General features: G+C 47.5%; 1 protein-coding gene across 3 annotated transcripts in view; it reads right to left on the bottom strand.

Annotated features, from left to right (window-relative positions):
• Positions 1-18,439, bottom strand: part of BACE2 (beta-secretase 2) — a 109,130-nt gene that overhangs the window by 60,287 nt on the left and 30,404 nt on the right. Inside the window, exon 1 of one of the 3 annotated variants that reach the window (XM_024352385.3) lies at positions 5,535-17,064. The exons of the other annotated variants lie outside the window; for them this stretch is intronic. Coding sequence (XP_024208153.1) covers positions 5,535-5,561 — 27 coding nt within the window. The 5' untranslated portion in view covers positions 5,562-17,064. Of the gene's footprint in view, positions 1-5,534; positions 17,065-18,439 lie in introns of those variants that run through there. 3 annotated transcript variants of the gene reach the window in all.

Here is an 18,439-nt window from a genome sequence, read left to right as displayed (position 1 = left end):
ACCCGGTCCTGCCTCTCAGGGGGTGTCACTCCTCTGCAGAGGCAGGGAACACAAATGCAGAGAAAGTCAGACCAAAGTGTGGACTGCATTCTTTTACACAGGTGATTTCTTCTCATTGCCCAGGCATTCAGCACAACCATATCTTCCGTGGCAGTTCCAGCAAAAGCTAGTTTTCAAGAAGGCTCAACTCAGAGTCACAGCTTGGCAAAGCCAGTCACCACGATGATGGTTCCTAGAGCATATGATCTGAGAGAAATGGCCCCAAATAAATAAGGCAGCCACAGAGTCAGGCAAGGGCTGAGTCTCCAGGGCACAGTAAACGCTCTGGGCTGTACATCACATCATGTGTCTGAGCGGCCCACAGGAGCCACCACCATTTTCTGCGTGGTGACACTGGAAATGGACCTTTCTCGTGTTGAATTCTAGCCAAGACCATTACCCACTTTTGCAAGTAGCCTCAACCACAGAGATAAAAATAGTAATGCCACCTGCTCTATAAATTTCACACGAGGCGCTCTCAAACAACGGAAAACTCAAACACCCCGGCTGTGGGCTCCTTCCAGGTTCCTCACCTCATGCCACATGCTAGCAATTTAATCTGCCCCTTCCTTTATTCTAGGAATTTCCAAAATTATTTCCTGCCTCTTTGGGTTCAACCTCACGTGCATGTATGCATGTATTCACACACACATACCAGCCTAGCCCTGGGCCATGTCCCTCCAGCTACATAAAATGTCATTGAAAATATATATTCTCAAATTCAGGGAATGTTCTTAACTTCCAAGCAAAGCATAACTTAAAATGACTCAAAAGCTCATACGATAGACAGATCCCCACTTTACATCTGAGGAAAACAGAAACGCCTTGGAGATGTGAAACAGCCCATGGAGATCTTGACGTCCCGCCCCTGTTCCCTGCTTCCTTCCTGATACTAGGGAGCCTCCCATAGAAGTCACATTCCATTTTTCCAGAACACAATCACAACTAACAAAAACCGGTTTTCCAGCAGAAGCTGGATGGAGTCTTCTACCTTGAAAATCACTGGCTTTTAACTACTCCAACCCTGCCGCCAACATCAGCGGCCTCGAGGGCCTTTGCAGGGCAGATGTGGGTCCTTGCTGTGCTGAACCTGGGGCATGGGGTGACAGCAGCAAAGATGACGGTGCCTGTGTCCTGGCCCCTGCAGAGTGCAGCATCTAGTAGGGAGAATGGCCCGTCCACCAGGACCTGCCCTTAAAAACCATCTGTGATCCAAGCTGCCAGAGACCTAAGGAGGTGGAACTGCAGGAACTCAGTGGTTAATTTCTTCTCGCCTTCTTAAAAATGGCAAAACCCAAAACACACTCCCTCCAGCTACTGTTCCTTCCCCCTTCGCGGTCAAGCATCCAGCAGTGGGCCACCTCCCGTCTCAATTCCTTTCTCCCTTTCTCTCCTCCACCTGCAGAGATGGAGCTTCTGCCTCAGCTCTCCATGGCCGGCCAAGCTCACCAGTGACCTCCGTGCTCCAGGCCCACGGTCATCTCTGAGCTCTCCCCTGACCTGTCCAGCCTGCAGGCAGTGCTGGCCGCAAGTGACCAGGCCTCAGTGAAGCTTTGGAAATGCGCCCTCCTGGTTTGCCCCCTCCAGTCCTTCCTTCTGATCTCTGCCCTCCCCCCATACCTCTTCCTCTAACTTTACATGGTGTTCCCAAGGCTTCTGTGCCCCTGTCCTGGGTGCATCACTGTCACACAGGAGCCTGTCTTCTCCAGATAATGTCCCCAGCACAGTGCGCCCTCCATGAGAGCTGACAGTAGGGCCACATGTGGCTCATCTCTTTGTCACCAGTACCTCAGACAGTGCCTGGGAGCCTAGTAGGTGCTCACTAAACAGTTGTTGAATGAATAAATGAAAGTCAAGGTTAGAGAGACGTTCATGCAGTGAAGGGCAAGTGGGAGAAATGCACATTCCAGGCAAAAGGAAGGTGGCTTGTTCATTTCTAAAGCAAATCTCTTGAGCACCTACCAATTATACAGAAAATCTGAGAGTAAAAGAGTTTAGATGATCTATTCCAGAAGATGTGTGAAAATTCTATGCCCCCACGATGAAAACTGTTCGTCTTTGGCATAGACTTCCTTGACAATATGCCCCAGTTCCAGCAGCCCCGCCCAAAACCGCGTCATCAGATTTTACAAAATAATTATAAAAGAGGGATGACCGTTAGGCACACATCACAGGTGGGTAGGAACTAGACATGTCCTGAATGTGGACATCTTCCTTCTGTGTCACAAGCCCTTTGAGAACAATTCTACCCTCCCATCAAACAAATTCTGTCCACACTTCACTGAGCAGAATGACTGAATGCACGCAGGGCTTGGGGTCCAATCTCCCTCCACCATTCACGTGCCAGTGCCTGGCACCTGGAAGAGGTGGGTTCCTCTCCCCAGATCTCTCTGCACCCTCCCTCTTCTAGGAAAGGGGGTGATGACCATTCTCATGGGGTGCTTGTGAGAAGTAAATGCTGTGACACATGCTCCTCACGGTGCTGGCTCACGGTGAGTGAGCAAATAAACACTAGCGCCGGTTCCACGTGCAATTTTAGCCAGCAAGGTGTGAAAACTGAGTAAACTGAGTTTGGCTCCTGGTGACCAGGGACACACAGTCCACAGCATCCCATGGCACTAAAACCTCTGGACAAGGAAAATGGCTGATTCTGGAGCAATTTGATTCTAAAGGATTCTTCAGGAAGAATCCTTTAGAACTGTTCTTGGAAACAGTCAAAACTTTCTCCCCATGCCGGGCCCTGCCCAGACAAAGCTCACTCTTTTTTTTTTTTTTGAGACGGAGTATCGCTCTGTCACCCAGGCTGGCATGCAGTGGCGCGATCTTGGCTCACTGCAACCTCTACCTCCCGGGTTCAAGCGACTCTCCTGCCTCAGCCTTCTGAGTAGCTGGGACTACAGGCACCCACCACCAAGCCTGGCTAATGTTTTTGTATTTTAGTAGAGACGGGGTTTCACCATGTTGGTCAGGCTGGTCTCAAACTCCTGACCTGGTGATCCGCCTGCCTTGGCCTCCCAAAGTGCTGCGATTACAGGCGTGAGCCAATGTGCCCAGCCAGCTTACTCATTTTTTTCAATGGCATGATTTGTGGGGTTTGATATTCCTTATTTTGTTTTGATGCAAGTAGAAACCACCTCTCACCCCTTCTGCCTGCTGGCTGAGAGTAAACGATAAACCGTACAAAGGCTGTTGCCTTTGAGACCCATGCTAGGTCCTGCATTCCCCAGAAGGCCTCCCAGCTGCAGCTCTGATTTACTCCTCTCTGACAGCTCATGCCCTGATTTTTGGTGTCCAGGGTTGTCTCGTGTCTTTTATTGTCCTCAAATGTTTCCCGGTTTCCTTTCTTTCCTCTCAATGAGCTTGTAAATTCCTTAAGGACAAAGCTCTTCTTAGTCTCTTTTTGATGGTCCCCACAGTGCCTGCAACTAATAGGAATTCACTAATCACTTGTTCCTTCAGATGGGGAAGCATGTCCATGAGCCCCCACCTGGGAGCAGAGAGAATGCCAATTAGGTCAACAAACCTGCCAAGAAGTTGGAAGTAGCTGGAGAAAGTTCAACAGGCCAAACTCCTAAATCATGTGTGCAAAGAATTAATTTAGATTTTCTAGACATGGCTAGGGCAGGCTAAACTTAGTCAACTTCCCAGCTGCTATATAAATAACCACAAACTTGTCTCTTAAATGTCCAAGTATAAGCAAAGCTAGAAGCGAGAAGACAGCAGAGATTGCTGGTGGCCTACCCATATTCCTTGGGCACTCACTTCAGCTTCTGTAACCTCAGGAGTGAGATTATCTAGTGTCCAAGTTAGGTCTGACGTGCCAGGGAGTGAATGCTCCTGGGAGCAGCCCTCGACCAAAAATAAACAGCTGGTGGGTCCAAACCCTTGCTCCCTTACTCCCCAGGCAAACAGTTTGGAGTGGTCTCTGTGTCATCCCCCAGAAGTCCTTGCACTGCAATAGCCCACTCTGAGTGCACCCTGTATTGACCTCCTCCTCCCCCCTACCTCACTTTCCTGCCCCCTACCAGTGTCTCAGGGTAGGGAGAGTGAGAGAAGTTATACTCACACAGTGCTCACCTTATGCTCTGCTATGCTCTGAATGTCTGTGCCCTGACCCCTAACTTTGTATGAGGAACCCTTATTCCCAACGTACTGATGTTAGGAGGCAAGGCCTTTGGGAGGCAATTAGATCATGAGTGTGGGGCCCTAAGAGATAGGATTAGTGCCCTTACAAAAGTACGTGAGAGCGCTCTCTCATCCCTTTTGCCATGTAAGGAGACAGAGAGAAGGCACTGACTCTATGAAGCACGAAGCCCTCACTAGACCTCAATCTGCCAGTGCCTGGGTCTTGGACTTCCAGCTCCCAAAACTGTAAGAAATACATGTCTGCCATCAATAAGCCACCCAGTCTAAGGTATTTTGTTATAGCAGCCCAAATGGACTAAGAGAAGCTTTCTGAAGGCCAAATATCCTTTAATGCAGAGACTGTGAAATAAACAAGAAAACAGTGGTCGAGAAAGCCAAGAGCCTCCTCGGCTAGAAGCCATGGTCTAGCCACCAATCTGCCACCTGGATGAAACCTAAACAGACTGTGGACGTCTCCCACTGTCCCTTCTTAATCTCCGGTTGATGCACTGGGCAATAACCCTACAGAAAGCCATTTGCTAATTGCTGCAATAAGGTAAAATGTTGCATTAAAGGGAAAAACTGGGTGATTCATCTAGTTAGTGATTAGCAGCCTGAGATTTCTCAGATATTACTCTCTCTATTTCAGCAGGTTAATAGATAGGAAAATTAGCAGATAATTTAAATAATGGCTCATTTAACACAACGATTCCTAATTATATTAGCAGCCCATCTGCTGAAGTCTGCCAGCAAGCCGAACCCACAGCAGCAGTGGCCTCTGCAGCCCAGCCACGCGGGGCTGTTTGCCCACAGTTATTACATATGATTGTAGGCACTGATTCTGTTAATCAGGCTCTTTCAGCGCTTCAGTTCTAGAAATGAATCTCATTTACTTAAACACATCTTGTTGAAGAAAGCAAAAATAATTGTCATGCGCCATTTCTCCACAATCTAAAATTAAGGTTGTTTTTATAAAGGGAGGGGGGAATCATTTTCAAAGAGCACCACTTAACACAAACAGATGTTACAGAACTTAGCTAAGAGGAGCTTGATTATACAATTTATTCTGGCTGTGTGTGCATGTGTGAGAGTGTGAGCCATTTCACTATTGCTGTACAGGCTCCTACTAGAAAGACACATGTTGAGAGACACATGGATACCTGGGCTCCTCTTGGGAAACCCACAACTGCCAAGTGGATGGTGGCAGTGAAGGGGGGAGAGGGGTGGTGGGCGGGGGGAATGGGGATGGGCTTGGCTGCCTGATTCTGGAACATGGTGGTTTTCTACCAAATGCTTAGCATTTAGCAGTGTTCACTTAAAAAAAAAAAATCAACACAATATTTATACATTTGGGAAGGTGAAAAGAATACCTTCTTATAAAGGTGCAAGGCGGCCATCCTGCAGTCTAGGAAGTGTGCCTTTGTGCACGACCAGAGACAGGCACTTTGAAGGAGGAGGGGTTGGGGAAGGAGCTTTATGCTGAATGGGTTGGTTAAACATACATATTCAGCAGTTTACAGGAGGAACTATGAATATTCATGAAGGTGGTCCTGATGCACGCATATTGAACATCCGTGTGACATGTCTCCTGTGTTCACTCTGGGCTGGAGTCTTAACATTTAAGTGTATCACAGTTAGGCCCTAAATGTCAAAAAGGTCTTTTCAGGACTTGAAGGCACTCAAGTGAGCAGCCTCTGTAAAGCAACCAGAGCCAGTCCACTGTCAGGGGTCTCTTATCTGGAGGAGGTTCCTGAAGTCAGTCTCCTGCCCAATCCGAGCTGCAGTCATGGCTGTGGAATGGGGTCAGTCCGCGTCTGTGGGCGGATGAGCTGCAGTCATTTGAATCTGGCTGATCTCCGGGCCGGTGAGTGTTTAGCTGCTGGAGAAAAAGAAGACGCTGTGCCGTGAGAACAGAATCCGTTCTCTAAGTGTAGAGTACGCGGCTCGACCCTTGCCTGGCGTGGCCTGAGGTTGCTGCTTATAAGTTGGTATCTTGTTGCCACAAACAGTCTGTTCTATTCTCTATTTTAACATTAGTACTGGTCAGTCGTTGTGCCTAAACCATAAAAGGGAGAAAGTATAACAAGGTGTGTCTGATCTCCTGTCCCATCATGGCTGAGAACTAAGTTTTTAAGGTTTTTTTGGGGGGGTCTCCTTGGCAAAAAGAAGGTCTGTTCAGTTGGTGGGGGGCTTAGGAGCTTACTTTTAGTTGACAGCAGGTTGATACCAACTGTGGAGGTTGAAGTTGAGGGAGCAGTATTTAGGGTGTAGGAGGCCCATTTTAAGAACCTAAGAGATCACTCAAATCCAAGTCCCCAAATCCTAATTCTTCTGGACCTGGGAGCTGTCACTACCTCTGCAGCTGAAACCTCGTTCCTGGGGTGATAGGTTGGTTAGGCGGGAGGGGGACCTCCCTGACTGAGTTTTGAAACTTTCCAAATAACACACATCCCTTATGAAGAGTAGAAAGGACACATTTCTACAGCGGGGAGAGGTTTCATCCCAAACCCATAGCCAACGCCCTTAAACATATTGGGAACTATGTCCTTTCATAACATTCACAGGATGCGAGTTTCACGTTCATTTCCTAGCCATGGTCCCAGGATACACCTGTGTCTTCTCCATACAGGAAAGGATAGTGACTTCAGGGTGTGCTGGACCAAGATTCTAACCCCAGCTCAACCTCTTGTTAGCTGCAGAATCTGAGGGTTGCCACCCTCTCTGAGCCTCAGCCCCCTTGTCCGTACCCTGGGCTAATAAAGAGTGTTGCTCTGAGCATCATACCTTGTCCTGCCTCTAGAAAAGCGCCTGGCACAGTGGTGTTTGAACTTAAAGAGGGGTAGTGTGGCTTTTTCTCGTTACAGGGCTGTTTCTCAAATACATCACTCTGCAGAACAAGGCACGCATCAAATTATCCACCAGACTGGCATTCCTTATCTCTGCACTGAAACCCGCAGAGGTAGTGTCAGCCACTCCCATGTCCAGAAGGCAGCTCCTCCCTCAGATGGACTCCTTATCATCTCTGAACAAACGGGGACCACACAGGCCTCCCCCTGGGAACAGCCTGGGCACCTCTGAAGTCCTCTCTCCTCTCTTCCCAGCCCGGCTCGGGCGAGTGGAGGGGAGCAGCAAGGATGGACTTTCCTGCTGATAGGATTTCACACCCTCTCCCACCCCCAGAAGGCGCAGGCACCTGCAGTCACAGGGGCTTTAATCAGAATCAGAATCCTTATTGCTGCTAGTCTGGACACAGACCGGCAGTGGCGTGCACAATCTCCGTGGCCTGGCGGTGTGTTCAGCAGTCCTCCCAGGGTGCATATGGGCTGCAACCCAGGGTGGACATAACCGCACGATAGAACGTTTGGGAGCGGCCTGAGTGTCAGCACCACCTGTACGTGGCTGCAAGAGGGCAACGTTCCAGCTGGAAATGCTCCAATCCAAAGGTATCCTAGGCTATCGTGAGGATGCCTGCTTTTTAATCCCGCCCTGGCAGGTGGTTGTTCTGCCCCTGGCTGCCCAGCTCTCCTGATCCACGTGCTGCCTCCACGGAACTCCCACCTTCCCTATCCCTAGGGGCTGTTTTTCTCCCTCTGGTTGCCACCTTGGTGTGCAACTCACATCTTTCAGTGATGGGTGACCCAGGCAGAGATGGGGAGCAGAGGGCAGGGTGGGGTGGCAGGAACTAAAACAAAACAAACACCCCCATCCTTAGCAGCCCCTGAGCCCTCATACCCTTACCCTGTACCCCTGCCATCCTGCCCCCTGCATCAGAATCAGAAGACTTCTGGACACGGGAGAGGCACTGAAACCCTCAGAGGTAGTGTCAGCCACTCCCATGTTCAGAAGGCAGCTCCTCCCTCGAATGGACTCCTTATCATCTCCAAACAAACGGGGACCACACAGGCCTCCCCCTGGGAATAGCCTGGGCACCTCTGAAGTCCTCTCTCCTCTCTTCCCAGCCCGGCTTGGGCGAGTGGAGCGGAGCAGCAAGGATGGACTTTCCTGCTGATAGGATTTCACGCCCTCTCCCACCCCCAGAAGGTGCAGGCACCTGCAGTCACAGGGGCTTTAAATACTGTTTTCACCCCTGCAGAAGACACCGTGCAGTCCTGCGTGCACTGCCCACATCCCCCTCTGGTGGAGGCCAAGTGGTGGGGAGAGCAGTCACTTGGAAGAGAAAGAGAAGCTAATCCCGTAGGCCACCACCCTTAGAAAGGTGTGTCTGTGGGTTTTCTCGCTCGTGGTCACATTCTTACATGTGGGTGGTGACTTGGTTTGTTCCACTTAACATCCTAAGGCTCTGTTCCTCCTTAGGTAGCTGTGTATGGGAGACGACTTTTGCCTGCATTCCTCTCCCTTCCTAAGGCCCTAGCGGTATGAGCTTGGTTCAGGGCTGCCTGGCCAGTGATAGGCAGAACCAGGGCCAGAATCAGGCAACGTCACCATTGTAAGCGGGGCCACAGAGCAGCATGCCTGAAGACAGGGTGTCCCAGCTGAGAGCACTGGCTGCTTGCCAAGAGACTGCATATGACTGCGTTGCCTTCAGGGATCACCCCCGACCAGGGTCTGATTCTCACTCTGCCTCTTGGATGCAGAAACCAAACATGGACTGAAAGGGGAGCAGCCGTAAGCAGCCTCACTCCAACCAAGCTTCCGCAGATGTGGGCTGGAGGCCAGAGAGCCTGTGTTCCTTTGCAACAGGGGATACTCAGTGACAGGTGAGCTGGATGTTTTCTTCTGCTCCAACAGCCCCTCTGAAGACAGCCTGCACCAGGAGGGAGATCAGTGGGGCGGGGTTGGGGAGGCAGAGAGAGAGAACAAGGGGTGCTTTCTCTATAGAGCATGCCACTGTCCCACTCTCTCCCTGGGACTGGAGTTTCCCTGGAAGCCTCTGAGGTTACACAATCTGTCTTCCAGCAGGATGCGATCCTACTGACTAACGAATGAAGACATATTTAAACAGTCATGTGTGAGCGCATTCACTGATGCCAATAAAAACAATGATCCTTTTCCCATGCAAGAGAAAATTCACACTCAACCACTTTTAAGAAAACAAACTATTAAAAAGGACAAAAGAGCTCTGACCTTCATACTTTGATGATAGTTGGGGAGAGGGATAAGTAGAATAACATTTCTATTAACAGGGTTAATTAGCTTCTTCCTTTCCCAAGCGACAACTAAAGCCACCCCGAAAGAACCCCTAAGAACCCATTACACATTTCCCAAAATTTTAGGACATGTCATTTTACCTACAAATTAGTTCTTCCTGCACATTTTCTAAAGAAGCGTGAATAAATTCTTATCAAAGGTGTAATGTCTTAGTTCTCAAGATGTTTCTGGAGTTTCACTAAATGTTCTCTTTTGCTCAAGAGTTGATGACAGCAATTGAAGACCCACTCCAAACCTGAACTTACAGAAAAAGAACATCGCTAACTTTACCCTAGTTACCAACATTCAAATTTTGTCAAAATTTTAAATAAACGTAAAAAAAGAAAGAGATAAGGCAAGACTTTCAAGTTATTGCAATTTATAAGATGGTTACTCCTTGCAATTATTCTAGATATTAACATTCATTTTTTCTAAAATGTGGTAAGTACACATAACTTAAAATTTACCATCTTAGCTCTTTCTAAAAAGGTGAAGTTCAATGGCATTAAGTACATTCACATTGTTGTGTAATCATCATCATCACCCACCTGAGGAACTCACTTCATTTTACAAAACTGAAACCCGTTACCCATTAAACAACTCCTCACTCTCCATTCCTGCAGACACCACCCTTAATGTTTCTGTCTCTATGAATTTGCCTTCTCCAGGAACTTCACATAAATGGAATCATCCAGTGCTTGTCCTTTTGTAACAGTCTTCTATCACATAGCATAAGGTCTTCAAGGTTCATCCACGTTATAGCATGTGCCAGAACTGTCTTCCTTTTTAAGGCTGAATAATATTCCATTATATATTGTTATGACCTGATTGTTTGTGTCCTCTGCCTTTTGTTGCAATCCTAATCCCCAAGGTGGTGCTATTAGGAGGCAGGGCCTTTGGGAGGTGATTAGGTCATGAGGATGGAGCCTCATGGATGGGATTAGTGCCCTTATAAAAAAGGACGGAGGAGCTCTCACCCTCTTTCTGCCATCTGAAGATGCAATGAAGAGCAGGCAGTCTGCAGCCCAGAAGGTGGCCCTCATTGGACCCTGACCATGCTGGCACCTGGATCTTGGGTTTCCAGTCTCCAGAACTAAGAGAAATACACTGACATTATTTATAAGCCACTCAGTCTAGGGTACTTTGTTAGGGCAGCCCAAACTAAAACATAAGTATAGACCAAATTTTGTTTATCCATTCAACTGTCCACAGACACTTGTGTTGTTTCCACCTTTTGCTATTGTGAATGATGCTGCTGTGAACACAGGTGTGTGACTATCTCTTCAAGACCCTGCTTTCAGTTCTTTGGGGGAGATTCATTTTTTCAATAAATATTTATTTCTAATAAATATTAAGTGAGCAGCTACTATGAGCCTGAGTCATAGAGATGAAGAAGATACAGTGTTCCCCATTGAATTCATGACCCGATGTTAAGATGGAAGACCAGGCTTCTCTTTCATAACAGTTTTCAATTCCTGTGGAATTGGCTTTTGGACTGGTGAGGGATGAAGGACAAGCAACTACAGACAATTCATGTGAGGTTTTCCACTCAAAATTTCATTTCTCCTCGGCCACCCAACACGCTTAAAAAAATTAGCCCTTCTGTTTATTATAATATTTTTCAAGGCAACAGAATAATTATACTATATAAGACACAACAGAAGTAGGAAGGTAAATTTTCTAATGGGGAAGCGAATTGCCAATCACACAATCTGTTATTTTCAATCACGCACAAAGATGATGGAATAATAATCATATTGTATTTAAAACTGACCTGCTGAATGGCCTTGCAATTTTACCACATTTTAGCAAAATGAATCTTCATATCTAGAATAATTGCAAGGAGTAACCATCTTATAACTGGGGTAACTCAAATTTATCTCATCTATGAAAACACATTATAAAATATTGATTAAGGTTAAGGGCTTTGAAAGCAGAAAATGTGACTTAATTTCTAAGTGTTGAAAAGGTGCAAACACTTCTTAGCAACAATGACAATTATATGTGAGTATGTTAATGATAATGACTGATAATCTACAAATCCTAGTACTCACCTGAATGTGGAATGCTGTGACCTAGCTTTACAATGAAATCTTCTTAAAATCTAAAATTTCATCTTCGTTTTACAGTAATCTTTTTGCATGGGATCTGATCAGCCCAAACTGAATGCGCAACACAGAAAAACCATTGTGTTCAATTTGCTACCCTTCGCTAATTTCAGGCCAGCCATTTAAGAAACAGGCTATTTCTATGTGGCTCATATAAGGCTTTGATGTTTTTTTCCATGGTAAACCCACAAGAAAAAAAAAGTATTTTAATAGGCATATAGTCATCAAAGATATTATTCTCTTCTAAAAAGACTTTCTTAAAGCCCTTCCAAGGGAATTTCTCATAAGAAAGCATTAAATCTCTATTGACTGACCTCTACATTTTTATGGTGTCCAGATATTTTGAAAGAATGCTAACCCAGAAGAGAAATGACAGATGCATCCCTCTTTGGCTTCTATGGCCAGCAAAATACAGACGTTTTCTTTAATTATGGTATAGAAAAGTCATAAAGAAATCTTTCAGAACATTCTAGAGACAGGAAAAATGAAGAAGACTTGGAGAAAAAATTGCAACATATTAACCTTGGCAAAGTCTTCAACATACATGTGACAGCCCTTGAACGTGAGTGTTAAATATGTTTGCTGGAGCAGCAGTGGAGACAGGTACCACCCATGGTCCTAGCTCCAGCCCCTCTCCATGGGCACTGGACCACCCCACTCAGTGCCCACTCAGGACAGCATGCCCCTAATTCCCTTTCTTCTGCATCATCAGTTTTTCCCCCTCTCCCAGGATCACTCCCGCTTATTATACATGGGACATCATATCTCCCATCTTGAGAAAGAAAATGCAAACTCTTGGCCGGGCGCAGTGGCTCATGCCTGTAATCCCTGCATTTTGGGGGGCCGAGGTGGCCAGATCACCTGAGGTCAGGAGTTCAAGGCCAGCCTGGCCAACATGTTGAAACCCTGTCTCTACTAAAAAAACAAAAAACAAAAAACAAAACAAAAACAAAAATTAGCCGGGCATGATGGCGGGTGTCTGTAATTCCAGCTACTCGGGAGGCTGAAGCAGGAGAATTGCTTGAACCCGGGAGGCGGAGGCTACAGTGAGCCAAGACTGCACCACTGCACTCCAGCCTGGGCTTCACCCCACATTGTCCTCCAACCACAGCCCTATCTCTCTGTTCTCCTCCACAGTAAATCCCCTTGAAATAGCTGAGTGAGCTCACAGGCTCCAGGTCCTCTCCTCCCTTTCTCGCTTGGGGCCACCACCCCCAAAAAACAGCTCTTCTCTCTGTAGCAATGTCCTCTCCAGCCACGGCTGACCTGCTGAGGGGTTTGACGTCTTTCAAAACTCCTTTCCTCCCTGCCCCATCCCCGTCTTCAGGTATCTTGCCTCACCAGGCTCCTCCTCCTTGGGGCCCTTTACTGACCCTTCCTCACCTCCCCCACCTCTAAGTTTTGGGGTGTCCCAGCGCCTGTGCTGGGACCTCACCTCCTCTCCCCAGGCTCAGTCCATGGGAGTGCATGAATGCCACCTCTGTGTAGCACACTCTCAAAATTCAGGTGTCTCTGGGCCCAGAGGCATGATCAGCTGCTGCAGGTGCTCTCCCCATGGGTGTTAGGAATGGCATCTCCATTTGGCGTTTCCAAAACCACACTCCTCATTCACCCTCGCAGCCAGGCAACTCTCAACAATAGCACTCCCCCGCCTTCCTCAAGCCTTCCTCCCCACAGCTCACCTACCAGGCTCCACCACAGGCCGCCTTGGGTTCCTCCAGCACACAAGCACAGCTCCTCCTCAAGGCCGTCGTACTGGCTCTTCCTTCTGCCTGGACACCCTTCCCCAAGCACCTTGCTCTCCCACCCCTCCTTTTTCAGGTCTCTGCTCCAGAGCTCCCTCATTGAAGATGCCTTCCCTGGCCATGATAATTAGGAACTTGTGACACTTCCCTACCGCTGATACTCCTTTGCCCATGTGGTAATGTTCTTCATAGCATCTATCACCATCCTTTCATAGTCTCTATCACCATGCCTACAACACGTTGTCCTGCCTGTCCCTTTCATGAAAGAGTAAGCTCCAAGAAGGCAGGATTTTTGGTGACTGTTGCACCTACTGGATGCTCAGTGCCTAGGACAGGACCAGACAAGTATCACGTGTCCATGAAATATCGATTTGCCAAACGTTTGCAGTCACATGTGGATTACAGTAACTTCTCCATCAAAACAATAACCAAACTCAGTCACTGCACTAGATTTTATGAAGAAACATGAAAATCTTGGGGGTCATCATTTTGTCCTGCCTGATCACTGGAATCACCTCAGACACTTAAAAAGTATATACATCTCCAGCCCAGAGAATGGTGCCTGGAATCCATATGTTTAACCAGGTCCCCATGTAACTGCTGATCAGCCAGGTCTGGGGAGCACCGATTGGTCCCGTCTCTCAGTGACCGCACTGCTGTCTATCAGCATGCAGAGGTGACAGTGTTTCTGCTGGGTTTTTCAGTGATGGGAAGTGCATTACCTTATGACTTGTTACAATGTTAGGGCATATTTTTCACCACGTTCTCCCTTTTCCAGTTTAATTCCATAGTATTTGTTGAGGGTCTAACCAGTGCCAGGAGCGATGGCCTATCCAGAAATAAACAGCTAGTGAGAGGGACTTGGTGCCTGTCCCCAGGAAACGTCCAGTTGGCTGAATACTTCCCATCCCCTACTGCTTTCCAGCAGACTCAAGCCTGTCCTCTGCAATAATGCCCTCTTCCACCTGGCTGGCAGCTTGTTGAGTGTAGAGTGTTTCCTGCCTAGGACCCATGGCATCCCTCTGGGGTGGAGGTGGGTGGGCTGCACACCCCCTTGAAATCCTCCAAGCATTGGTCGTGTAATATGATTTCCTGCTCCTTCCTCATCATGATAGCATCGCAAAAACTCATCTGGGGTCAATATTCAGCCCTCACACCACCTTCAACAATCCCCTAATCAAACATCTAACCATCAATTTCCGCACATGGCAACTAAGCATTAACCATAACAAATAACAAACAGCTCACTACGGTCATGCCTGATCGTTTAGCACAAAGACTTTTGAAAATAATTTATAGTGAAAACTGTCTTACATGATTTCACAATTTTCTAAAACAGGAATTATACAAAAACCAATTTCAGACAGAGATGGGATTTGCACTTAATATTTTTTAGCATCCCAGTATGCTCTGGTTCATCCAACACCAGGCCTCCAGTGGTTAGCATTCAATCAAAGTTTTGAAACAACCAAATTTTAATTTTAATCATTGAAAATGACCCTAAAACATGCTGGGTTTGCTAGTTTGGGAAATATTGATTACTGCTTAAAACTCTCATCAATTAACTCAAACATTATCTCCCTCCACTGTCAACACAGATTTTCTTCGGAAAAGGGCCTAAGTGCAAACTTTGAAAAAACCCATTTCACCACATAATTTCCTCAACGTAGATTTACACGCACAACAGTCTTGCAGCTTTTTGGAAGGATGTTCATATGTTCCCAACTAGCTGCGCGTTGCGCCTCTTGGCTCTTGGACCTAATAGGGATTTGAGCTGGCTGCTCCATCTTAAATCTTCTCTCCCCTGAGGAGCCTGCCAGGTTTTGAAGATCAATGAACTTCCCAGATGGAGGCGAGACAGTAAGAGTCACAGCTGAAAGCCTCATAGGTTTTAAGTGCTGGGTTTTGTACCAAACATTCCAATCCTTTTTGTTTCAAGTGCTCAGAAGGCAGGCAGCTCGATGGCTTCAGCCCTTGGATAACTGGCTATAAAAGAAGCTATAACTTTCAGGTTCACCTGAATGTCACGACTTTGCCCCAAGTGGGATGTGTCTTGATTTGTGAAAAACAAACTCAACTCTATTTAATGCATTTCTCTTTAAACCACCTCTACTACGATCAGAGCTGCGGGGCTGCTGGGACACCATGGATACTAAGTATGTGTCTGTTATATTAATAGGCATTTACCAAAGAACAAAAGACTACATAAGATAAACATTTTGCATGGTCCAGAGGATAAGACAGGTAGGGTAAGATAGCAGAGGGGCAACTGTGTCCCTGAGGGCCCTCCTTGTCTCCTCATTCCTGCCCACATAAAATGGTCTGGTGAGCAATGGCCAACTAAGAAGGCTAGGATCAGGATGCCTGAGCAGTGGAAGCTGCAGGAGGCTGTGAATGCGGACAGTGGCTGAGCTGGCCAGGCTGTGCATGCTTGAACCCAGTCAGGGCCTAGGTCAGAAGTGGGTTTGTGAGTCAGTGCAGGCTGCCAGAACAAAGCATCGCAGACTGGGCAGCTTAAACAACAGACACGTATCTTCTCATGGTTGTGGAGGCCGGAAGTCTCAGATCAAGGTGTGGGCAGGTGGCTTCCCCCTTGGCTTGCAGATGGCCGTCCTCTTGCTCCTCTTGCTGCTTCTTCACATGGCGGTCCCTCTGCACACATCCCTGGTGTCTCTCTGCATGTCCTATGTAAGGACACTTGTCAGACTGGATCAGGGCCCACCCTCATGGCCACATTTTAACTTCATGACCTCTTTTAAGGCCCCATCTCCAAAAATAGTCATATTTTGAAGTACTGGAGGTTTGGACTTCAACATATAAATTTGAGGGACACAATTCAGTCCATCACAGGGGGCCGGGCTAGCACAGTGCAGGGAAGAGGTCCTGAGACATGCAGAACATGGGGTTTCAATCCAAGACCTCACGGGTGCACCTAATCCGACATCCATAGTAACAAGATAGCAATGAAGACAGCGGAGTCCACATTCGCTTGGCTTCTAAGTTTCTACAGCCCAGTCCATTCTCTACAAACCGAGGTAAACTAACATCTGAATTTAAATGATCGAAATATTTGGACAGACTCATAAACTAAACGAAATTTCATTCTGAAATAATGATCACCAGCTGTATTTATCAGAGTCCAACCAGAAAGAGAATTCTACTCCAGAGCTCCCAAGAAGAGGTTTTTTTTGGTTTTTTTTTTTTTAATCATACTTTAAGTTTTAGGGTACATGTGCACAATGTGCAGGTTTGTTACGTATGTATACATGTGCCATGTTGGTGTGCTGCACCCATTAACTCGTCATTTGACATTAGTTATATCTCCTAATGCTCCCACCCCACAACAGGCCCTGGTGTGTGATGTTCCCCTTCTGTGTCCATGTGTTCTCATTGTTCATGTCCTTGGTAGGGACATGGATAAAGCTGGAAACCATCATTCTCAGCAAACTGTCGCAAGGACAAAAAACCAAACACCGCATGTTCTCACTCATAGGTGGGAAGAAGAGGTTTCGATGGAAGGGCTATTTGTGGAGGTGTGAGCGGGGCACAAGGGACCTACAACAATGGCAGCCATCCCCGCCCCTGGCCTGAGGGGCAGGGCACACACCACCTTGCCTGCCAGTGAGAGCGGCGGCTGGGAGAGGCCCTGCTTTCAGAAGCTGGAGGTGCGGAGGCAATCAAAGCCCGGCTAGAACAAGCAGGAAGGGTGAGTGGGATCCATGCACTGGCTTTTCTCTTGCCCTTCTGAGCTGAATTAGAAGCCAGAAGAAAAGGAAGCCTGAACCACTCTTGGAAGCTCGCCTCCCTAGCACAGGACAGAAGGAAGCTGTCTCAGGAAAATGCCCTACTCCTTGGGCAACCAACCACTCCTTGGACACTGGGTGGTACTACTTCCTCCGACGCACCCAGACAAGACGCTTCCGCCCGGGTGCTGGGCAGAGCCCCACTGCCACCCCCTGCAGCATCCTCAGCATCTTGCAGACCCCCGAGCAGCTGCCAGCAGAGCTCAGTTCTTCCTCCTCACCAGCCTTCCCCTCCTCCCTGGGGCTCCCTCCAGAAGGAGGCAGGGAGGGAGGGTAGGAAGGCGCAGGTGGAGGAAGATGAGGAAGGGACTCCGGCAGCCAGCTCCTCCCCGGCACCACAAGGAGGAAAGGGGAAAGAGGAGCAGACGCTGGGCAGCACCTTGACCTCTGAGAGGATTCCTGTTAAAAAGGAAGGCGGTGAACCATCATTCTGAGCAAACTATCGCAAGGACAGAAAACCAAACACCGCATGTTCTCACTCATAGGTGGGAAGTGAGCAATGAGAACACTTGGACACAGGAAGGGGAACATCACACACGGGGGCCTGTCGTGGGGTGGGGGGAGGGGGGAGGGATAGCTTTAGGAGATATACCTAATGTAAATGACGAGTTAATGGGTGCAGCACACCAGCATGGCACATGTATACATATGTAACAAACCTACACATTGTGCACATGTACCCTAGAACTTAAAGTATAATAAATAAATAAATACATAAATACATAAATAAAAAATAAAAAGCATACAAAGAGCCACCAACACATCCCCCAAGTTGCCTAGAAGGGTGATGGTTATTCGGTTGACCCTCCAGAAGCAGTCTGTTTTTGCTAGCAGTACTCATACTAAAATTAAAAACAAAAAACAAAACAACTAAAAGGCAGTGGTGCTGAAACTCGAGTGGGTGTGTTCACACCAGCCAGCTGGAAAGAGGAGTCAAATACGCCACCCGTAGAGTAGAGACTGCATGGAGACCCCTGTTGGAAGCTGATATTTATGCTTTAAAAAGATTGTTCAATTCTATCTGGAACTGCTTTGGTAGAGGAGCTTATTAAAGCAGGCAGCTAGAAAGCCCTGGCAGGAACAGACAGGTGAATGCATCGCTCCTGAGCATCTGTGATGTTCTAGGATCTAGCCTGAGTACCCAGATACACTATGACTCAACTCAGAAACAGGCAATCTCTCTTGAATCAGACGAGGCCCATCATTCCCCACAAGGCTTCAGAATTCTCAGTGACAAGTGACTTTGAAACTTTGGGGATAAACTGGCCCATCAAAAAATATATATTTTGGGGGCTGGGCACAGTGGTTTACACCTGTAATCCCAGCACTTTGGGAGGCCGAGGTGGGCGGATCACTTGAGGCCAAGAGCTCAAGACCAACCTGGCCAACATGACAAAACCCTCCTCTACTAAAAATACAAAAATCAGCTCAGTGTGGTGGCACGTGCCTGTATTTCCAGCTACTCGGGAGG

This window comes from Pan troglodytes, chromosome 22, assembly GCF_028858775.2.
Source record: "Pan troglodytes isolate AG18354 chromosome 22, NHGRI_mPanTro3-v2.0_pri, whole genome shotgun sequence".
NCBI classification, from domain to species: domain Eukaryota; kingdom Metazoa; phylum Chordata; class Mammalia; order Primates; family Hominidae; genus Pan; species Pan troglodytes.
The sequence above is the reverse complement of the archived record's forward strand: the minus strand, read 5'-3'. Positions and strand labels throughout refer to the sequence as shown.